General features: G+C 42.6%; 1 protein-coding gene across 3 annotated transcripts in view; it reads right to left on the bottom strand.

Annotated features, from left to right (window-relative positions):
* IL1RAP (interleukin 1 receptor accessory protein) overlaps positions 1-24,628 on the bottom strand; it is a 332,383-nt gene that overhangs the window by 20,856 nt on the left and 286,899 nt on the right. For 2 of the 3 annotated variants that reach the window (XM_069727112.1, XM_069727113.1), the window contains exons 9-10: positions 18,338-18,487; positions 14,159-14,302 (exon numbers count right to left, since the gene is read on the bottom strand). In XM_069727112.1, the coding sequence (XP_069583213.1) occupies positions 14,159-14,302; positions 18,338-18,487 (294 nt within the window). Of the gene's footprint in view, positions 1-11,495; positions 13,384-14,158; positions 14,303-18,337; positions 18,488-24,628 lie in introns of those variants that run through there. The other variant, XM_069727114.1, reaches the window with a different exon arrangement.

Here is a 24,628-nt window from a genome sequence, read left to right as displayed (position 1 = left end):
AAACATACACTTCTCCAACTTGGCATAGAGGGAGTTTGCCCGTAGGAGGTCGAAGACTTTGCAAACATCTCTCCGGTGGGTGTCAATATCTGGAGAGTAGATGAGAATATCATCCAGATAGACTACGACCGAGGTGGAAAGCATATCCCGGAAGATATCGTTCACAAAGTCTTGGAAAACGGCTGGGGCATTACAGAGCCCAAAGGGCATCACCAGATATTCATAGTGCCCATCCCTGGTGTTAAAAGCCGTCTTCCATTCGTCCCCCTCACGGATGCGAATCAGGTTGTAAGCACCCCGCAGATCTAATTTAGTAAATACCCTTGCTCCCCGAAGCCTATCGAACAGTTCAGATATCAAAGGCAAAGGGTATTTATTCTTAACGGTGATGGCGTTAAGACCCCTGTAGTCTATGCATGGACGCAATTCCCCACACTTCTGCACGAAGAACCCTGCCCCAGCAGGTGACACTGACTTCCTGATGAACCCTCTTGCCAGATTTTCCTGGATGTACTGTGACATTGCCTCCGTCTCCGGGAGAGATAGCGGATAAACTCGACCCTGGGGAGGCTCAGCACCAGGCAAGAGGTCAATAGGACAGTCATAGGGGCGATGGGGCGGAAGGGTCTCCGCCGTCTTTTTGGAGAATACGTCTGCATACGACCAATACTGCTTGGGGAGAGAGGAAAGATCTGCGGGTACCTCAGTTGTAGCTACCTGAACGCACTCCCTCTGACACCTACCCCCACAAGATTCACCCCATCCCAGAATTCTGCCTGAGGACCACTCGATATGAGGAGAGTGGTACCGTAGCCAAGGTATTCCCAACAGGACTTCATCAATTCCCTCTGGAATGACGAGCAGAGAAATAATCTCCTGATGAGATGGCGACATGGACAGAGTAAAAGGGATGGTCTGGTGTGTTATCTGTGAGGGCAGAGTCGACCCATTCACCACTCGTACCGTTACAGGTTGAGCTAGCATAACCAGAGGTATTGCGTGGCGTTGGGCGAAGGCAGAAGACATAAAATTGCCCTCCGCCCCAGAATCCACGCAGAGCTCTACCGAGTGGGAGAATGAGCCTATAGTAATTGTCCCCTTAAAGGACAATTTAGAGGCAAACGTCGCCGTGTCTAGTGTACCTCCACCTACGACCACTAGACGCTGACGTTTCCTCGACCGCTGAGGACATCTGGTGGCTAAATGTCCAGACTGCTGGCAAACATGACAGACCCTGAGTGCACAAGCGGTCCGGGACTTAGGTCCCGCTTGTGACACTTCCCTGGCCTCATGTGACTCAGGAACCAGGATCGGAGATTCCAGAGGTTTGGCGAAAGTAGGAGCCAGCCGAAACCTCTGCCTACACTGGGCTCGCTCTAACCTCCGCTCGTGAAAACGGAGGTCAATTCGAGTGGAGACTGTTATTAACTCCTCTAGTGTGGCAGGAATCTCCCTAGTGGCCAGAGCGTCCTTTACATGGTCAGCCAAGCCCCTCCAAAATATGGGGATAAGAGCTTTATCCGACCATTCCAGCTCAGATGCTAAAGTGCGGAATTGGACGGCAAAATGACTGACCAAGGACTCACCCTGAGTTAATGCCAGCAGTTGGAGCGCAGTGTCATGGGTGACTTGAGGTCCTAAAAAGACCTGTTTTAAAGTGCTCAAAAACAGAGGAGCACTCTGCACATGATCGCCACGCTCCCACAGCGGCGTAGCCCATTCCAACGCCCTGTCCGACAATAGAGACACAATAAATCCCACCTTAGCCGGCTCTGTGGGGAAACGTGCAGCCAGAAGCTCGAGATGAATAGAGCACTGACTCACGAATCCCCTACAAAATTTGCTATTACCAGAAAATTTTTCTGGCAGCGGGAGGCGAGAAAATGTCGGAACAGGGGTGGCAATGGACAAAGTTGCTGCAGCCATGCTGGCAGCCTGTACAGCAACTGCGGTAACATCCACAGCTGAGGTTGCGCTCTCGAGAGCCGCCAACCTACCCTCCAGCTGCTGTATATACCGCAGGGATTGCTATTTGTCCGTCATCACTAGCCAGACCCTGGCGCTAGTGTAATGTTAGGGCTAGCGGAACGCACCAAATAATAAGACTGATAGTGTACGGTGCGTTCGTAGCCCGGGGTCCACCGTGCAGAGATGGAACCTGCTGCTGAGTAATGATGGACTATATGGCGGTACTCATAAGTATACTCGCGTGGGTTAAACTTCACCCAACGTGAAGGAAGCGATCCTGTTGCGTCACAGGATCGCGGTACCGCACATAGAAGGCGAGCAAGCAGTCAGCGAACTTAACCCCAACTAGGATTGAAGTCCGATTAGACCACTTGCAGACACAACACCGCAACAGGGTGTGTTAGGCAACTCTTATAATTAGAGCACCGAAGTGCGAACTGTGCCGTGCTGGCAGGCACCACTAAGCACCCAGACGTGGGTCAGGAAGCGCACTACTGGCGCGTGGCGCCGCGCTGGCGGTCACAGCAATAGACGCTGATACATGTGTTACACTTTGAGTGATTTGTCGGGCGCTAGAAAGCAGCCATACTCCATACGCGAACAGTCATACAATAGGGTAGGGGTATTTAATGAACGACTTGCACTCACAACAAACACACGTATTCAATTGTACACTAGCACATGGCCGTGCGGTCATGCGCAGTTTATATAATTGCAGGACAGGAAGTGGCCACAGAAACTTTGCCCTTCCAGGGCCTGCCAAGAGGACCAATGGAATGCGCTGCAGAGCCAGAGCACATGACCCTCGATCTCCAACGGGAGATCTTGCTCTGGGCATGCTCAGTGTGCGCAAACAAGGACTTAGTCCCAGGGAAGTCCGCTCGCCGCTGACCAGCACTGACTTTAATGGCAGGAGCTGAAGAAGCAGCAGTAACTCTCTGTACAGAGTGAGAGCGAGCAAGACACTGGGAGCGACGTCCCTGCTGAGCAGACTCCACTGCGGCTGGAGGAGAATGGGAGACCGGAGCGGAGACGGATCGAGATTCCCCCTGTGCAGCAGAGGAAACTCGACTCCTAACAGTGTCACAAAGCGACCCCATTCAGTTGTAAAGCGCCACAATGTAACAGATGCACCAAGAAATCGTCAGTTGTTTTATGGTTATGGCATCCAAAGTCGCCGAGTAGCACTAGCTGTATGAGTATATTAATCTGGGCAAAATTACGTCATAGCACTTTTTGACTGGCTTTATTATAATTGCCATTGATTTAAGGTATATTCCAAAACAGTTTTTTGATGCATTTTTGGCATGAATCCCCATCAAAATCCATTCCAGAAATACTACAAATCTGTTTGTAACAAGCTACCATTCTTTTGAGTGCATGTCGTATTTTTTTTGCTTCCATGCGTTTTTAGTCCATGTTAGGGTAGGTTTATGCGACTGTTATCTCCACGTCTGAGAAAATTGGTCAGATTATTCTGACTAGACTTTGGTTGGAGTGGTGTCAGTTTTTCTTGGACGTGGAGGAAAAAAAAGCCTTGCCTTGACAACTTTTATCTGACACTTGGATGAAAATCAGATAGGTCTCAGATTTTTTCACACGGGTCACTCGGTCCAAGGAAAACAAATTGGACATGTGCAGAGCCCCATAGAATATCCTAGGTATGACTGCTATCTGTGAAAACCATGGACTGCATTTCTACGAGAAAATCGGTCGTGTGCACAAGCCCATAGAAAAAGTGTTACGACTTGGTACACTTTTTCTGTGTGAATCGTGGCAAAATGCACATTTCAGCAGAAATGCTGTAAAAAAAACCCTCAATCCATTGCTGCACCTCTTCCTAAAATTAAAATCACATTTTAGATTTGTTACTTTTTATTTCACCCTAGAAATTATTTCAATTGATTTGCTAGCATTATAGGTGACATTAAAGGTGGAAAAAGTTCTGAAATGATTCTTCCTGGTAAAAATTTGTTACATGACAAAAAAACTGGCATATTAACAGGGGTGTTTTTTTACATCTACTGTACAGTTGTGGCCAAAAGTATTGACACCCCTGCAATTCTGTCAGATAATACTCAGTTTCTTCCTGAAAATGATTGCAATCACAAATTCTTTGGTATTATCTTCATTTTATTTGTCTTAAATGAAAAAACACAAAAGAGAATGAAGCAAAAAATTGATCATTTCACACAAAACTCCAAAAATGGGCCAGACAAAAGTATTGGCACCCTCAGCCTAATACTTGGTTGCACAACCTTTAGCCAAAATAACTGCGACCAACCGCTTCTGGTAACCATCAATGAGTTTCTTACAATGCTCTGCTGGAATTTTAGACCATTCTTCTTTGGCAAACTGCTCCAGGTCCCTGATATTTGAAGGGTGCCTTCTCCAAACTGCCATTTTTAGATCTCTCCACAGGTGTTCTATGGGATTCAGGTCTGGACTCATTGCTGGCCACCTTAGAAGTCTCCAGTGCTTTCTCTCAAACCATTTTCTAGTGCTTTTTTGCAGTGTGTTTATGGTCATTATCCTGCTGGAAGACCCATGACCTCTGAGGGAGACCCAGCTTTCTCACACTGGGCCCTACATTATGCTGCAAAATTTGTTGGTAGTCTTCAGACTTCATAATGCCATGCACACGGTCAAGCAGTCCAGTGCCAGAGGCAGCAAAGCAACCCCAAAACATCAGGGAACCTCCGCCATGTTTGACTGTAGGGACCGTGTTCTTTTCTTTGAATGCCTCTTTTTTTCTCCTGTAAACTCTATGTTGATGCCTTTGCCCAAAAGCTCTACTTTTGTCTCAGCTGACCAGAGAACATTCTTCCAAAACGTTTTAGGCTTTTTCGGGTAAGTTTTGGCAAACTCCAGCCTGGCTTTTTTATGTCTCGGGGTAAGAAGTGGGGTCTTCCTGGGTCTCCAACCAAACAGTCCCTTTTCATTCAGACGCCGACGGACAGTAAGGGTTAACCCTGTTGTACCCTCGGACTGCAGGGCAGCTTGAACTTGTTTGGATGTTAGTTGAGGTTCTTTATCCAACATCCGCACAATCTTGCGTTGAAATCTCTTGTTAATTTTTCTTTTCTGCCTACATCTAGGGAGGTTAGCCACAGTGCCATGGGCTTTAAACTTCTTGATGACACTGTGCACGGTAGACACAGGAACATTCAGGTCTTTGGAGATGGACTTGTAGCCTTGAGATTGCTCATGCTTCCTCACAATTTGGTTTCTCAAGTCCTCAGACAGTTCTTTGGTCTTCTTTCTTTTCTCCATGCTCAATGTGGTACATACAAGGACACAGGACAGAGGTTGAGTCAACTTTAATCCATGTCAACTGGCTGAAAGTGTGACTTAGTTATTGTCAACACCTGTTAGGTGCCACAGGTAAGTTACAGGTGCTGTTAATTACACAAATCAGAGAAGAATCACATGATTTTTTGAACAGTGCCAATACTTTTGTCCACCCCTTTTTTATGTTTGGTGTAGAATTATATCCAATTTGGCTTTAGGGGAATTCTTTTTGTGTTTTTTCATTTAAGACAAATTAAATGAAGATAATAATAACAAAGAATTTGTGTTTGCAATCATTTTCAGGAAGAAACTGAGTATTATCTGACAGAATTGCAGGGGTATCAATACTTTTGGCCACAACTGTAGATGACAACTATTGTACCACATAAAGCAACTGCACTTTTCAGGAACAATAACAATTTCAAATTGCGACTGTCATATCTATTGTGGTGAAAAGCTACAAATGTAAGTAGTTTGTGTTTTATAGCTTTAACAAAAGGAGAATATTGGCAAAATGTAAAGACAAAAACCCCATTTTAAACAAAAAGTCATTTTCTGAAGACACATTCCCTTCAAACGCTCCATGGAAACAGGAATGATAAGTATTGTGATGATGATTAAATAAAATAAAGCACAAACAAAATCCAAAACATAAAAAATGCATTTATTTATTATCACAATACACTGTACAACAAAAGGCACTGACAGAAAAAAATGACAAAATAAAAAGGATGATGGATAAAAATAATGTAACAATGATGCAGAAAACAATAAGGAAATGACTAGTTCAAGCAAGTATTATGCAGATTTGTAAGGAACATTTATGTACTGAGACACTTCACAAGTCCTGAAGCCTGTAAAGATCCCCATTATGGCCACCAAACAAGTAATGGGACCACCTAAATATTACTACAATTAGGATGCTTATACAAATTAGAGGATTGTTGGCAGAACCTGTTGGACTGACCTACTGTCTCATACGTATGGGCTTACCCCGACTCTCCCCACATGGCAGATGTTGGAGGAAAAATTATCTGGAACATTGGACTGTGACTGATCCTTTGTTCCTGCAGGAGATAAGCCACATGTACTCATGTGCTCAGTCATGTGTTTATGTGAATGGAGGAGTTAAGTAGAGTAGCTGCTGGTCAAACGTGTGGAGCCAGTAGCTCTTAAAAGTATACTGGCATCCATAAGAGAAATTCGCACCATGAAAACTCTTCCTGAAATAGTCAAATGAAAAAAAATATGTGAAAACCCACCTTCTACAAAATGTTTATGTGTTTATTGGGAGGTAGATAAAAAGATAGAAGACAGATAAGATATACAAATATTTAGGCTATGTTCACACATTGCATTTTTTTAATGCAAATTTTAAGCTGCGTTTTACAGTACCAGCAAAAGCTATGAGAGTTCAGAAATCTCATGCTCACATATTGTTTTTTCTTCCTGACTGATTTGGAAAACTGCCGCTTTTTTGAAAACTGCAGCATGTCACATCTTTCAGCATTATTTCACCCACAGAAAGCAATGAGTTAGGCTATGTGCACACGTTGCGGATTTTGCTGCGGATCCGCAGCGGATTTGACGCTGCGGATCTGCAGCAGTTTTCCATGCGTTGTACAATACCATGTAAACGTATGGAAAACAAAATCCGCAGTGCACATGCTGCGGAAATAAAAACGCGTGGAAACGCAGCGGTGGTTTTTCCACAGCATGTCAATTCTTTGTGCGGATTCCGCAGCGGTTTACACCTGCTCCTCAATAGGAATCCGCAGGTGGAATCCGCACAAAAACCACGGTAAATCCACAGCAAATCCTCGAGTAATCCACAGTGCGGTTTACCTGCGGATTTTGCAAAAACAGTGTGGAAAAGTCTGCACACCAATCCACAACGTGTGCACATAGCCTAAGTGCAAAAACATTGCAAAAGACGCAGGTATCGGGTTTTGCTGCGTTTTTGGTGCAAAAACCTAAGGAAGTTGCATTATGTTTTTGTTGGGGACACTAAAATTTATAAGCATGCACAAGAGACAATAAAAATAGAGAAAAAAACGCAGTAAAACCTGCTTTATATAAGCAGTTTCTTTACTGCCAAGAAAGCAGGTTTTGACTAAAGAAGACAACTGCAGCAAAAACGCAACGTGTTAATCATAGCCTAAATGTTTTTGTTTTTTTAATCTATTAATACCTTACAGTAATTCAGGGGAGCTTTTTACATGATGACAAATTCCTTTTACAGTGCAATACAAAGAAAATTTGTATAAACAATAATGTTTAATGTTGAGGTGCTACGTTTTTTAGCTCTATTATAATGAAGAAAGTGCATATATGTATTGTTTCAAAACTCATAGGCCCCGATTCATCATTTATGTTTTTTTAAAGTTATTTTTATTTTTTTGTCTTCTAGTATTAATTGTTGTTTTTTGGGCCAAATTCTTCAATTTGGGGGAAAGTCAAATATGGTCTTTTTATGTCTTGAAGAGGACAAAAAGTGAATATTTCGAAAATTGAGAATTATAAACAAAAATGCTGACATACTTAAAAGTACAAGAGTGAGGAACTTATGTGAAGTTGCAGCAAAATTGGTGACTTTTTAAAACGTTGCAATTGATGAATCAGGTGGAAACATTTGAAATAACTAAAATCTGCCCACATTGCGTAAAAAAGAAAAAACGGGTGAGCACATATAAAATAGACTAAAAGGCTCAAATGGAATAATGAATTGGGTAAAAAAAAGGTGCAGAACACAAAACTCAACTAAAAACAGACACAAAGGCAATGATGACTTGGGGCCAATACTGTATAAATGAGCAACTTAAGTAAAAAATAATGTTTTGTGCTTTCATAATCTCATAATAAAAACTATTATAAGAACTGTAAACATATGAGCCACATTCATGTTTCGCTCTTTAAAGGGGTTGTCCAAGCATAGGAATATGATGATTTATCTATAGAATAAGCCATCAATAGCAGATCAGTGGGAGTCTGACACCCAGTCCCCTACTGATCAGTTGTTTCATGTTCTGGCAGTGGCCGAATGTAAAAACTGCTGACCTCAACTCCAAAGTGTAACATGCAACACGGTGTACTGCAGCATCTGGCAGTGGCACTACACTTTGAACAGAGCTGCAATTAGCTCCATTCTAAGTGTTCACATTCAGCCACAGAGCATAAAACAGCTGACTGGTGAGAGCACCAGGTGCTGGATCCTCACCTCTGCTACTGTTGACCTATCCTGTACACTGGTCATCAAATACTATGGCCCAACAACTCCTTTAAAGCTTTAAAGGGAACCTGTCACCCCGTTTTTTCAGTACGAGATAAAAATACTGTTAAACAGGGCATGAGCTGTGCGTTACTATAGTGTATTTTGTGTACCCTGATTCCCCACCTATGCTGCCGAAATAACTTACCAAAGTCGCCGTTTTCGCCTGTCAATCAGGCTGGTCAGGTCATATGGGCGTGGCGACATCGCTGTTTCTTCCCCCAGATCTTGCATCTCTTTCCGTTGGTGGCGTAGTGGTTTGCGCATGCCCATCTTCTGAACTCGGCTTCAGGAAAATGGCCGCCGCAATCTCCATCTGCGCACGCGCGGCATCCCGCGGCCATTTTCCTGAAGCCCCGGGCAGCAGAGGACTCCATATGCGCACGCGCGGCCTCAGGAAGATGGCCGCCCCCACAGATCACCAGGGAAATAGCGCAGATCGCGCGTTTTTTCTTCTCCTGCCCAGTGGATTCAGAAGATGGGCATGCGCAAACCACTACGCCACCAACGGAAAGAGATGCAAGATCTGGGGGAAGAAACAGCGATGTCGCCACGCCCATATGACCTGACCAGCCTGACTGACAGGCGAAAACGGCGACTTTGGTAAGTTATTTCGGCAGCATAGGTGGGGAATCAGGGTACACAAAATACACTATAGTAACGCACAGCTCAGGCCCTATTTAACAGTATTTTTATCTCGTACTGAAAAAACGGGGTGACAGGTTCCCTTTAAATACCTGCAGTGCCTGACTGATTCCATGACTGCTCACTGTGCTTCCGCCATAGTAACTCAATTTTTACCGAAGCCGCACTAAATGTCTTGGCATGTGTTAGAATGTGCGATGGAACTACTACATAAAGAGTGGACACCGCGGAATAAATGTAGAGGGCTACTGATGTGTGACCAAGAGAATGATATACCTAAACAGAAGAAAGCAACACATTATATATTACAAATGAAGCAGATGTATACCGGCAGCACTCATCAGAATTTCCAACTCTTTATTCAGCATGAGAGGATCAGAGATCCCACTTGGCCAACGCTAATTCTGAAGAGCGTAGCTGGTATATATATATACTTCTCTTGTGACATAGATATCACTTTGAGCTGAGCACAGTCCGACTAAGGTATGATTAAGGAATTTATTCCGAAATGCACCGGTTGTTCACATTCTTTTATTGTTGTTAATGCACGTGGATTTTGAATAAAGAAACAAAAATGTATCCTGGAGGACAGGGGTGCAGACTTTTCCTTTAGTTGGATTTATCTTAACGCCTGCTCAGGCTGTTGAGTACCTGGAATATTAATGGTGCAGTAGTGGTGAGCTGTTCGGGTTGCTTGGGGGCATACCATTGGTGCTCAGGGCCCAAGAAGTAAGGGGGTCCACTTTTACTTCCAAAATAGCATGGAACTTCTGTCACAAACATATAAAAGTGCACATTATGATTGGACTATAATAGGCTCATATACTGTTCTTGCACAGGAGCCCTCTTCTATCTGCGTCTACTCTGATGCAGCCGATAAAAAAACATCCAAACTTGTTAAAAAAACACTTAAAAGCATACAAAAGTAAAACAAGTGCAGTGGCTTCCTGTAATATAGTACAGGTTGTGTACTTTAAACATAGCTTTTATTGACTGGTGTCCTTAGGTTGTCTTTAAGTGTTTTTAACATGTGAGGATGTTTTCGCACAATTAACATATTTATGTGTCAAGAAAGATTTCACATTATAATATTTGGATGCGTATTAGTAGTCCATGATGTGTTACTTGCTTTTGTTTGGTTATATACGAATCTTCAATGGAGACTGCTATGCAGATGTGAACAGAGTCCAAAATTTAGCTTAAAAGAAACCCGTCGTTTAAAAAAAAAGTTATAAACCTGCATATATGGGGTTAATATGCAGAATAATAGCATTTTGAAGCTGTGCAGCCACCACATTGAAAGCCCAGCTGCTGGGAGGTAATGAACTTTATTTCTCCTGCCTGCCTTGGGCTTTCACTTAGAAGGGCGGCCCTCGCAGATTCAGTCCCCGCTCAGTACATGTTGAGCAGCGGATGACACCACGCCCCCAGCACTGACTGACAGCCAGCTCTGTACTGATGCACTGTAGAGCTGGCTGTCAGTCTGTACCAGCTGCCGCTCATTATGTACTGAGCAGTGACTGGAGTCGCGTCTCTATGAATGAAAGCCTGAGGCTGATGGGAGGAATAAACGTCATCTCCCGGCAGCAGGGCATTCAGTGTGGCGGCAGCACGGCCTCAGAACACTATTTACCTCCAAATCAACCCGCAGATTAATAGTGTGTCACATGACAGGTTCTCTTTAAATTGGTTGTCCAAGATGTGTCACTCAGACAAGTCCTTAAAGCCAGATAGATGGAATCAAATTCCAGCCCTAACCTGTAATAGACTTTCATTTATTTATGACGTGTGACTGTCATGTCATACACATCTACTTTGCTGAGAGTATGTGTATTGCGCGTTTCGCAATGAAATGCTTCGTCCAGGGGAAACGTCCATTGCGAAATGCGCGTCGGGTGTGGTGGGTCCCCGGGTGCTCCTACATGGTAACTATACCGTTTACTTATACTACGGCTACATGTGCTGTGCTCTAATGGTTTAGCATAATATTTTTATGTTTATGTTGTGGATTAGTGCTTACTAGCACCTTATTTTGCACCTACTATTGCACACACGTATGCACTTGCTCTATGCATGGTTATTTAGATTGTATTTATTGCTATCTTCTATAATATTTAGAGATTTCTTTTCTGTAAACCTTTTACCATTATCGTGTATGCTGTTAATATTGAGGTTGCCCCCGAGTGAGTCCCACCTTTGCTCCTGCACTGGTGGCTACTGCCCTGTTTTATTCTTTTTATGTACATTCAATAAAGTTTGTACTTTCTATATATATTTGTTGGTCCCTTTTTATGAAGGTTTTGTTTTTTGGTATTTTCTATTTGGTTCCTTCATGGTCATGTCAGGGATATTATTAGGTGTTTCTCATATTCCTACAGCTCTCAAACCTTCCTGACCTTTTCACCCACTTTTTATTCTACTTAGTAGTTACAGCTCATCTCTTCAGCTCACAATTCTTACTGAAACACTATTTTTAGATAATGCACTTTACACAGCAGTCCACGAGAACTTTGAAGAACAATATTAGTTTTAATACATGAGGTTTAGTTACTGTACATCCGCACTAAATCTCAGCCCAATAGGCTAAAATATGGCATCGAACATAATCAAAATACATATGGTGCCTATAGGAGCTGTCAGTTATTTCCCCATATTAAACTCTACAGGAGTGAATGGGGTGATAGAACTCCAAACATATGTAGTAAGGCACCAAAAGTTTTTTTTTTTTACATTTTATATGTTTATCCAACATACTGCGTCAAAGTACACAGCATGTACAGTACACCCGAATGGGACATACAATCACATTTCCATATCTCACACATATTAGGCCCAATGTTTAATTGACCCATCAGTATATACGTTGAATGTGGAAGGAAGCAGATCGCCCATGGGAGACCCTCACAAATCACAGGAGGAGCAGAACTCCAATTTACACAGAATTACGTGTTTTTTCAGCATTTGTTTTGTTTTTATGCTCCCTTTAGTGGAGTTTGTTGTGTTTAAGCTTATCTATTGTGTGTTTGGTATCCATAATGGTTCACTCTATTGGTTTGGCTTCTGTCACTTTACATCTTTATTTTGAGTAGAGTATAATGACTATTTTAGCCATCGGGCTGAGCAAGACAACAAGACATGAGTAAAAATTGGAGAGTTTGAAATGTGTTGGTAGTCTTGTACTCTCCCTGTTATATGTGTTTGTGTGATTTTTATCTTGGAAAAATAATATTATGATTTTTAGAATGAAGGGTGATGGAATCAATGCATATTTACAACCACTACAGAATTGTGGTATGGATTGCAAGCTCACGGGCTGCTTATAAAAATAGCATTTTGGAACGACATACATTTTTCATTCTAAATTCCCTGAGTATTTGAATCCAATTATTTTGCTTTGTAAGAACATATAATCAGAGGCATCTTACTGAAGTGAGGCATTGGAAGTATACTTCATGAATTACCGATGTTACCTACTTTGTATTTATACAACCTTAAGAGATAGAACCACTTGGTTTCATTCCATGTCTTGTCCTGAGTTCCCTCCTGTTATCACTATACAATCAGAATCTCTATTCGCGTCCTCAAGCTTCACTTCCAATGCTTGGGCACTAATGATCTTAGGCCTCCTTTACTAATATATACGTTACCTGCAAACAGCCTTCAGTTCTATGTTAGATATTTTAAAATTATATGTTCATGAATGAAAAGTATATGCCAGTCAGTATCTCTATTATTTCACAAATGTAATTGATTTTTTATTCCAAAGACCCAGATTGATGTCGTTTTGGTCTCAGAGCCTCAAATTTACTGCTTATGACTTTTAGCAGGTGCATTTTTGCCACATTCTGTACCAAATTCCAGATTTAGAGGAACCATTTGGAATCTATTTTTACTTGAAGAGGTTTTCTTAACAGGCAGCGCCACATGAAGCTGTTTCCAAAATCTACCACCAGGATACTTTGATTTTTCTCCTTTCCACTTGATAACACTAAGTACTGATTGGGCTAGTTTTAGTTCCTTCACTTTTTCTCTATTCTTTATTGACTTATATTTAACTAAGACAAGACGGATGTTGCCCTGGGAAGCCATGTTCTCCAAACCAGCCTTCAGCTCCAAGAGGGCCTGTGTACCTTGGTGGACATAACAGGGGCTAATCACAACAAGCAGACGTCGGCTTTTCTTAATGAAGCTCAGTGTTTCGTCTGTAACGACTGGGAAAAGAAAGGTGACATGTTAAAGAAATGGAACATTTGATACTGATCCTTGCTACACATCAGAATTTCTAATTCACAACGTGCAGACGGGAATCTAAGGGCTCCAGATCTTGAAAACAATCTTATCTATAAAGATTTAATTTGTAATTTGACATTATTTTAAGTGTCAAGAAGAAAGGACCGTAATAAAAGTGTAACTAATTAGCAAAGTTTTCATGGTTGGAACACAATTAATTTTACCTTAATGAAGATTAAAAATACTTTGTTGAAGTCTAATCGTTTCTTTTCAATTTTCCTAACCACAGTCTAACCACTTGAGAGTCTAGACAGTTTCCTAAACTGCTAGACATATATTGAATACACCAGATGGTTGCAGCAACTGGACATATGTTTCCTACCAAATATAAGACCAAGTACGTCCAAAGAATTACTAAATTGTCTTGCTGTGCTGTACAGCAGATTTATAAATAGGAAATGTGTCTGGCTGTGTGAGATTTAAGGAGAGGTCATCTAACAAAATGTTTAGCTGTATGAATAAGTATTAGCTTGTCCCTAATTTCCTCCTTCTTTCACATGTTCTCTTTGTCTCGTAAGACAGAAGAACAGAAATGATCTTTACACTGACTTAAAACTAGTGTAGTGTAAAACACGTCAGTTAATGGGAGGATATGCAGTTTCATTGGATTAATGGAGTACTAGTAAATCTTGTGAATTCAGAAAGAAATTGGAACAGAAGTACTTAAAAAAAAGTGATAGAGAAGCAGTTACTTACTTCCACCTGGTAAGCTGTCTCTGTCAAATATACATAGTTTGTAGCCAAATTCATTTTCTAACACCCCTCTTAGTGTAACTAGAACAAACTCTTCTTCCTCTGCATTTCTTGCATAGGATACATAGACATCATACTCCTTTCCATCTAGGAAAAACAGAAAATGTTAGGTATAAAAAGTACAGATATGACTTCTGTCTTGTTTTTGAGCTATGCAGAGAAGTGTATTGTGAGAGGAGAGCCGTTTGCGTTATTCTTGAATGATTTGACTTAAAAGGGTTGTACACTTTGAGAAAAATCTGTTCCTTTGGTACAGTTTGTTATAAAAAAAACCCCTGTATTTAACTCACTGACCCTCGATGCTGAGTTTTCGCCAATGCTCCTGGTGTCAATGATATATTCTCTGACTGGGTTGCTGTGACCAGTGGGGTACCGCAGGGGTCGATGTTGACACCTATTGCCTTCAACATATTTATTAACGATCTGGTAGAAGGTTTACACAGCAAAATATTGATATTTGCAGATACAAAACTATGCAAAGCAGTCAATCCAAGAGAAGACAGTATTCTGCTATAGATGGATCTGGATAAGTTGGAAACGTGGGCTGAGAGGTGGCAGATGTGGTTTAACAATGATAAATGTAAGGTTATACACATGGGAAGAAGGAATCAATATCACCATTACACTCTGAATGGGAAACCACTGGGTAAATCTGACATGGAGAAGGACTTGGGGATCCTAGTTAATGATAAATTTACCTGGAGCAGCCAGCGCCAGGCAGCAGCTGCCAAGGCAAAAAAGATCATGGGGTGCATGAAAAGTGGTCTGGATACAAATGATGAGGGCACTATACTGCCTCTGTACAAATCTCTGGTTAGACTGCACATCGAGTACTGTGTACAGTTTTGGGCACCGGTGCTCAGGAAGGATATAATGGAATTAGAGCGAGTACAAAGGAGGGCAACAAAATTAATAACTACAATACCCAGAGAGATTAGCAAAATTAGGATTATTTAGTCTAGAAAAAAGATGAATGAGGGGCATTCTAATAACCATGTATCTATAATATAACGCTGGGAGCGTCACTCTGTCCGAAGCCTTTATAGACTGCGCAGGCGCAAGCGCTGGCGCAGTCTGGCCCCCACAGAGTGACGCTCCCAGGAGATCGCGGTATGCGTAAGCACTGAACGCATACCGCGATCTCCACCGGAGAGTCAGGGACCGCCAGGAGGGTAAGTATATTCACCTGTCCCCCGTTCCAGCGCTACGTGCGGCTCCGTCTCCCGGCTCCTCTGCTGTGACAGTTCAGAGGGCGCGATGACGTGCTTAATGCGCGCCGGCGCCGCCCTCTGACTTACCAGTCACAGGCAGAGGAGCCGGAGTGTGTCTTCAAGAAAATGGCGCCGGAAAGCGCGGACTGCGCAGGCGCCGATTCGTGCTGCCGGAATCGGCGCCTGCGCAGTCCGCGCTTTCCGGCACCATTTTATTGAAGACACACCTGCAGTGGAGCCGGACGATAGGTGAGTATGGTATTTTTTTTTTTTTATATGGCAGGAGCATACGGGGGCATACACACTGGAGCGTCTTATGGGGGGCATATAATACAATGGTGGCGCAGGATGGGAGCAGCACATGACAGAACGGGGGCAGGATGGCAGCAGCACATGACAGAACGGGCGCAGGATGGCAGCAGCACATGACAGAATGGGCGCAGGATGGCAGCAGCACATGACAGAACGGGCGCAGGATGGCAGCAGCACATGACAGAACGGGCGCAGGATGGCAGCAGCACATGACAGAACGGGCGCAGGATGGCAGCAGCACATGACAGCACGGGCGCAGGATGGGAGCAGCACATGACAGAACGGGCGCAGGATGGCAGCAGCACATGACAGAACGGGCGCAGGATGGGAGCAACACATGACAGAAGAGGGGAGCAGGATGGCAGCAGCACATGACAGAACGAGCGCAGGATGGCAGCAGCACATGACAGAACGGGCGCAGGATGGGAGCAGCACATGACAGAACAGGGGAGCAGGATGGGAGCAGCACATGACAGAACGGGCGCAGGATGGCAGCAGCACATGACAGAACAGGGGAGCAGGATGGCAGCAGCACATGACAGAACGGGCGCAGGATGGCAGGAGCACATGACAGAACGGGCGCAGGATGGGAGCAGCACATGACAGAACAGGGGAGCAGGATGGGAGCAGCACATGACAGAACGGGCGCAGGATGGCAGCAGCACATGACAGAACGGGCGCAGGATGGGAGCAGCACATGACAGAACAGGGGCGCAGGATGGGAGCAGCACATGACAGAACGGGGGCGCAGGATGGGAGCAGCACATGACAGGATGGGAGCAGCAAATGACAGAATGGAGGCACAGGATGGGAGCAGCACATGACAGAACGGGGGCGCAGGATGGAGCAGCACATGACAGGATGGGGACGCAGGATGGAGCAGCACATACCAGGATGGAGACCATATACCAATATAAATGCTCGCCACCCGGGCGTAGAACGGGTTCAATAGCTAGTAAGTATATAAGGGGACAATACAAATATCTCTCCAATGATCTATTTATACCAAGGAAGATGATGGTCACAAGGGGGCATTCTCTGCGTCTGGAGGAGCGAAGGTTTTTCCACCAACATAGAAAAGAATTCTTTACTGTTAGGGCAGTGAGAATCTGGAATTCCTTGCCTGAGGAGGTGGTGATTGCTTAATCAGTTGAGGGGTAACAATATTGTATCTTACAGTTATTAGGTTCTTTAGAAGAATGTAGATTTATTCTGATGGAATATAGGCGGAACTGGATGGACAAATGTCTTTTTTCGACCTTGCTAACTATATTACTATGTCAGTTATTGACTGCAGCATTGACGTCACATCAACTGCAAGACAGGCATCATGAAACTCAGCGGCACTGCCTGTGCAGATGGAACGACCAATTCAGAGCTGTTGAACTCAACAAATACTGACGACGAGACATCCGCAGTGCAGGCAATAACTGTTGACAAGAGCAGCAGCGGAGACTCAGCGGTGCATTCAGAGATGGTGAGTAAAGAAAGTTTTGCTTTTTTTTTTTTTTTTAACAATCTGCGCTCAGGAACCAGGATTTCTAAAAGGGGACAACCTACTTAAGCCCCCATATACTTTAGATAGCTGTTGGCTGAACAACAGCTAACTAAAAATAGACAGATGGTTCTGGCGATAGCCATTTTCCCCATACACAACAGAACGCGGCTGGCCGAACAGTTCTGTATTTTCTATAAAAGAGCTGCTGTCAGACATTCCTGGCAGTGGCTTATTTCTAAAAGAGCAAAAGGATTAGCAGTCCAAAATTGGACATGTCAGATATTTCTTTATCCTGACATCAAGTAGGAGGACAGTCAGGAAGCCACCATACGTTAGACTGTTGGTCATCCATATTGGCGGATTCAGCCGAGGACAGTCTAATGTTTATTCAGCGTTAAATACTAAACTTTTACTTTTTAAAGCTTGATGTCCTGTGCCAGATATCTCAAGAAAGGTAATTAGAGACAAATATGCAGCATAAAACAAAAAAATAGGGAATAGAATTAGATTCTTACAAGTCACCTGTTTACAAGGACATACATTTTAAAATAGTTGTTAGAGATAAAAACAAACCTGTCTCCTTAATTCCAAAATCCTCTCTACCCACTAAAGTGAATAGAAAATATTGCGTACCTGGACAAGTGTGACACTTTTTTGTTCCATAACCCTTTAATGTGGTTGTCCATTTTATTTTATTTTATTTTTTTTTTAATTCTCTGGCTTTCGCACGTCAAAATGACAAAGATCGCTTTACTTCCTGACTCGCCAACTCTGTGTTGTGGACTGTGTTCTTTGTTCATGTGGTTGTAGCAATTACTGGGCTCATGGTGAAATTGAGTTGGACAGCACCAATCCGCTGAGCCCAGTGTTTGGTGCTGTGGTCACAAGATGTTGATGTGACATCAACATTGAAGCCAAATCGAAAAAGATCAGAGGGAAGCATTAAAAAGCCAGCGCTGGTGCTGGAGTGGGTAAGAGCAGCTGTCTTATTTTTATGCATAAAAAACAGCAGCAGATTGAAAATAAATAAATAAAATTACAACCCCTCTAATGTAACCAATTTAATGATAAATGATTTTCTTTTGTTTTAAAAAATTGTACCTCCAATGGTTTCATCTGTGCCAAAGTGAGCCCTGTAGAAGAGCACCATTTCCAGCCAGTAGACGTGATACACAACTACAAAGCACACTACAAGAAACAGGGTTGCTCCAAGTCCACATGCCAGCTCCGTGATGTATCGTGGCGGCCCAACTGCATACAAATGGAAATGAACAATCCTTATTAGTGCAGTATTACACCATGTCAATAATAATGCACCACATATTCAAAGGTCTCTTGTGATTTAGCCTCGTAAAGAAGTATAGTAATAAAGATGTCAATTTGTTTTTACAATACACATCAATACTGTATAATAATACGTCCTCTTTAGCATATGTCATTTTACATATGATCAATGGGAACAAGGAGCAATCTCATGTCCAATTTACAAATTATCCTGACATTGGCTGTCTTACCGAATCTATCTAGATACAGTAGAGTACCATGAATGTATCTCATTGTAACTTCTTGCTATCCTTGTTTATGTCAATAATTGTTCAACAAGACAGAGAAAGAGTACGCAGTCTTCTCATGGGAAATTGATCAGCAAATTTGCAGAAAAAGTGTCAAGAGTTCACAGTTACATTTACATAAAGGCAGATAATGGTTAAAAGGTCAGCGCCCAGCAAGAAAGTGCAAAACCCAACAGGCTAATCAATCCAAACTTCTGTGACTATATCAATGACAAACAAAACCACACAATATAACTTAGGAGACTATACTACGCAGGGTTCAAAATCTGGATAATATGTGCAATTTATTTTTTATTTACATTAAAAAAAACATCTATTGCTAGGATTAAAAATTTACAAGCATACTTGAAGGGGTTGATCACTATTGGGGCCCTAGGGCCATTTTCTGATATCGGTTTTATTTGAATCAATTCCATTTTTTGGGTCTTATTTATTCCACCCTACGATTCCATTTTTTGGGTCTTATTTATTCCACCCTACTCTATTGCCATCAGTTAGTAGAACTATGCTTAATTATGAAAGGTGAATGTCCTTTCAGAAGTATAGGAAAGTGTGGTTTGTGTTGCTTTTCTTGTACTTCAAAAAAAAATGCAGCTACTTCATAGAAAATGTTAAATGAAAGCATAGTTGTACTTCATCTGACCAATGGAGTCTTTGACTTTTTGGTAGTTTTTAAAAAGTTCTCGCTCTGTGCCTGCCAATATCATAATGTGAAGAGCTCAGGACAAATAATAAAAAGGATGGACAAAGGTTCCTTAGAAAGACGCGGAGCACAATTACAAAAGCACATGCAGTCCTTTAATAAAACAATTCTAACACAAAACACAATTCCACTTTCATTATATTGAAGCAGAACTTATGGTTATAAGAATTATTGTCTGCCTGCTGTTCCTGGTCCTGGCTGCTCATAGAAGATACCTCATGATGTGACAGCCATATGCTGCCTTTATACCTTCACCTATATTTTTTAAGCAAAGCTGACGTGCAACTGAAGAGTGGGAAAAGAACTTTATTGATGAGCCAAGTATATAATCCTTTTTTTTTATTTCTACACTTTAAACCTTTAAAGAGTTTTTCTTCTAACTCATAAAATCCTTTTAAATCAAGCTGCTTTTGATAGGAAATGCAAATACCTAACCATATATTTGGTATGTACAGTGCCTTGAGAAAGTATTCAAACTCCGTGAGCTTTTCCAGATATTTTCACATTACACCCACGAATTTAAGTGAAGTGTAAACGAAATGATGCATCATAATACATTTTATTTAGGTAGTGAAAGCATGTTCTACGGCACTTTACAATTCATGTTTTTCTCATTATTTAAAAACTATAAATCTGAAAATTGCAACCTGCATTTGTATTCAGCCCCCTGTAGTCCGACACCCTTAACTAAATTCCTGAGTGACCAATTGCCTCCAGAAGTCACGTCATTAGTAAATTGAGTCCACGTGTGTGCGCAATTTATTCTCGGTATAACTACAGCTGTTCTGTGAAGGCCTCAGAAGTGTGTGTAAGAACTTTAGGGATCTAACAGCATCTTAAAAACGAAGAAATATACCAGACAGGTCACAGATAAAGTGGTGGAGTGGAGTAAAGCCGTGTTAGGATATTTTTTATACTCTAAGCTCTAAAAGTCTCACGAAGCGCAGTTCAATCCATCATACTTAAATGGAAGTAGTATCACAACTGCAAACCTACCAAGACATGGCTGTCCACCTAAACTTACATCCCAAACTAGTAGAACACTAATTAGAGAAGCAGCTAAGAGGCCAATGGTCACTTTGGAGGAGCTGCAGAGGTCAACAGGTCAGGTGGAAGAATCTGTCCACAGGACAACTCTTAGTAGTATGTTCCACAAATCTTGGCTTTAATGAAGAGTGGTAAGAAGAAAGCCATTTTTTAAAGCAAACCATAAGGCGGGGTTCACATTGCAATAATAGCAGCCCGTTCAACACATACATTAACGGGCTGCTGTTAATGCAAGTGCCGTTATGGCAGCACGCTAGTGCAGATAGAGCATCTGCTAGCTCTATCTGCGCTAGCGGTGACGGACCCGGAAACGCTGCAGCCCGCATCTCGGGGTCCGTCATTCAATGACAGCACTTCTCTAGCGCACGCCCATTGTGGGCGTGCGCTAGCGATCCGTCCGATATTGGACTCAATGGTGGTGTTAGCGGACTACGTTACACCGCGTTAATGCCGTGGTATAACGTAGTCCGTCTAACGGACGCGCCCAACGCAATGTGAACCCAGCCTAAGAAGTCTGGTTTGCAGTTGGCAAAAAGCCATGACTGGGACACATCTAGCATGTGGAAGAAGGTGCTTTGGTCAGATGAGACCAAAGTAGAACTTTTTGGTCTAAGTGCAAAACACTATGTGTGGTGGAAAACAGACACTGAATATCACTCTGAAAACACTATCCCCGTTGTCAAACATGGTGGTGACAGCATCACGCTGTGGTAATGCTAATCTTCAGCAGGGACAGAAAAGCTGGTCAATGTTGATGGTAAGATAGATGGAACTAAATACAGGGCAGCAGTGTGGCTCAGTGGATATCACTGCAGCCTTGCAGCGCTGGGTTCCGGAGTTCAAATCCCACCAAGGACAACATCTGCAGGGAGTTTGTATGTTTCTCCCCGTGTTGCGTGGGTTTCCTCCGGGTACTCTGGTTTCCTCCCACACGCCAAAGACATACTGATAGGGATCTAAGATTGTGAGCCCCATTGGGAACAGCGATTATAATGTGTGCAAACTGTAAAGCGCTGCAGAATGTGTTAGCGCTATAAAAAAATAAAGATTATTATTATTACTTATTATTATAGAGGCAAACCTGTCAGAGGCAGGAAAAGACATGAAATTGGGTCAAAAGTTCATCTTCCGGCAAAACAACGACCCTAAACATACTGCCAAAGCTACAATGGAATGGTATAAAGCAAATAACATTCACATGTGTGAATATCCAAGTAAAAGTCTAGACCTAAATCCCATTGAGAATCTGTGCCAAGATATGAACATTTTTTGTTCACAGATACTCTCCATCCAATCTCACTGAGGTAGAGCTAGTTCACAAAAATGAATAGGCAAAAATTCCAGCCTCTAAATGTGCAAAACTAGTAGAGACATACCCCAAAAGATATGCAGCAGTAATTGCAAAAAAGGTAGCTCTACAAAGTATTGACTCAGGGGGCTGAACACAAATGCACGTCATATTTTCTAGATTTATATTTTTAAAACATGTAGAAAACCATGTATAATTTATTTTACAGTTCACAATTACTTGCTACTTTGTGCTTTGTGTTAGTATATCATAGAAATCCAAATAAAATACATATAGAGTTGGTGGGTATGACATGAAAAAAAATGGAAATGTTCACGGGGTATGAATACTTTTCAAGGCACTGTGAGAATACTGTATATAATTTATTTAATCAACCCAAAAGACTCATAAATATCAAAGCTTAATATTTTTGGAAGTTGGAGTGTTTTTTTTTTTTAGATTTGGCTATCTTAGGAGGATATCTGTTTGTGCAGGTAACTATTACTGTGCAGAATTATTAGGCAACTAAATACAAATATATTCTCATCTCACTTGTTTATTATCAGCAGGTAAACCAATATCACTGCAAAACATTTAGAAATAAACATTTCTGACATGCAAAAACAAATCCCCCCAAAATTAGTGACCAATATAGACACCTTCCTTTATGATGATGACACTCAACAGCCTTCCATCCATAGATTCTGTCAGTTGCTTGATCTGTTTACGATCAACATTGCGTGCAGCAGACACCACAGCCTCCCAGACACTGTTCCTAGAGGTGTACTGTTTTCCCTCCCTGTAGATCTCACATTTTATGAGGGACCACAGGTTCTCTATGGGGTTCAGATCAGGTGAACAAAGGGGCCATGTCATTATTTTTTCTTCTTTGAGACCTTTACTGGCCAGCCACACTGTGGAGTAGTTGGAGGCATGCGATGGAGCATTGTCCTGCATGAGAATCATGTTTTTCTTGAACGATACTGACTTATTCCTGTACCACTACTTGAAAACGTTGTCTTCCAGAAACTGGCAGTAGGTCTTGAAGTTGAGCTTCACTCGGTCCTCAACCCGAAAAGGTCCCACAAGTTCATCTTTAATGATACCAGCCCATACCAGTACCCCACCTCCACCTTGCTGGCGTCTGAGTTGGAGTGGAGCTCTCTGCCCTTTACTGATCCAGCCTCTGGCCCATCCATCTGGCCCATCAAGAGTCACTCATTTCATCAGTCCATAAAACCATTGAAAAGTCAGTCTTAATTTATTTTTTGGCCCAGTCTTGACGTTTTATCTCATGTTTCTTGTTCAAAGGTGGTCATTTTTCAGCCTTCATTACCTTGGCCATGTCCCTGAGTATCGTACACCTTGTGCTTTTTGTTACTCCAGTAACGTTGCAGCTCTGAAATATGGCAAAACTGGTGGCAAATGGCATCTTGGCAGCTTCACGCTTGATTTTCCTCAATTCATGGGCAGTTATTTTGCGCCTTTTTTGCCCAACACGCTTCTTGAGACCCTGTTGGCTATTTGCCATGAAATGCTTGATTGTTCGGTGATCACGCTTCAAAAGTTTGGCAATTTCAAGACTGCTGCATCCCTCTGCAAGACATCTCACAATTTTGGACTTTTCAGAGCCCGTCAAATCTCTCTTCTGACCCATTTTGCCAAAGTAAAGGAAGTTGCATAATAATTAAGCACACCTTATATAGGGCTTTGATGTTATTCGACAACACCCCTCCTCATTACAGAGATGCACATCACCTGGCTCACATCGCAAACCCAATTTCTTCAGCGATGCTCTAGGTGTGCTGAATGCTTATGGAAGAAAACACGCACACCAGAAGACTTCATACACTTCAAATGTATGTTAAGGACCTATAACTCTGCCCTTCACCTCGTCAAACAGACCTACTTCACCACCCTGATCGCCTCACTATCCAACAACCCCAAGAAACTTTTTGACACTTTCACTCCCTCCTCAGGCCAAAAGCACAAGCCCCTATCACAGACATTTGTGCTGATGACCTGGCCTCCCACTTTATAGAGAAAATAAATAACATCCATCAGGAAATCCGCTCCCAATCACCAAGTTCAGTGACTCCCATCCCTCCCTGCATTTCCTCTGGCTCACTCTCCACATTCGATCCCATCACAGAAGAAGTCTCCAAGCTCCTCTCCTCTTCTCGTCCGACTACATTCACTACCGACCCCATTCCCTCACACCTCCTCCAGTCTCTCTCTCCAGTCGTCACAACTCACCTAACTACAATCTTTAATCTCTCCCTCTCCTCTGGCATTTTCCCTTCCTCCTTCAAACGCTATCATTATTCCATTACTAAAGAAACCCAACCTCGACCCATCTTGCACAAACAACTACAGACCAGTTTCCAATCTCCCCTTCATCTCTAAACTCTTGGAGTGCCTGATATACTCCCGCCTTACCCGTTACCTCTCCACTAACTCCCTCCTCCACTCACTCCCTCCTAGACCCTTCACAGTCCGATTTCCACCCCCTACATTCGACAGAAACTGCACTTAAAGTGACCAATGACCTTCTGACAGCAAAACGTAACGGTGACCACTCTCTGCTCATTCTTCTCGACCTTTCTGCAGCTTTCGACTCTGTTGACCACCCTCTCCTACTCTCTAGGCTCCAGTCATTAGGCATTAAGGACACTGCTCTCTCCTGGTTCTCCTCCTATCTTTCTGACCGCTCCTTCAGTGTTCTGTTCTCTGGCTCCACTTCATCTCCTCTTCCTCTCACTGTCAGGGTACCTCAGGGCTCA

This window comes from Ranitomeya imitator, chromosome 5 (assembly GCF_032444005.1).
Source record: "Ranitomeya imitator isolate aRanImi1 chromosome 5, aRanImi1.pri, whole genome shotgun sequence".
Classification (NCBI taxonomy): domain Eukaryota; kingdom Metazoa; phylum Chordata; class Amphibia; order Anura; family Dendrobatidae; genus Ranitomeya; species Ranitomeya imitator.
The sequence above is the reverse complement of the archived record's forward strand: the minus strand, read 5'-3'. Positions and strand labels throughout refer to the sequence as shown.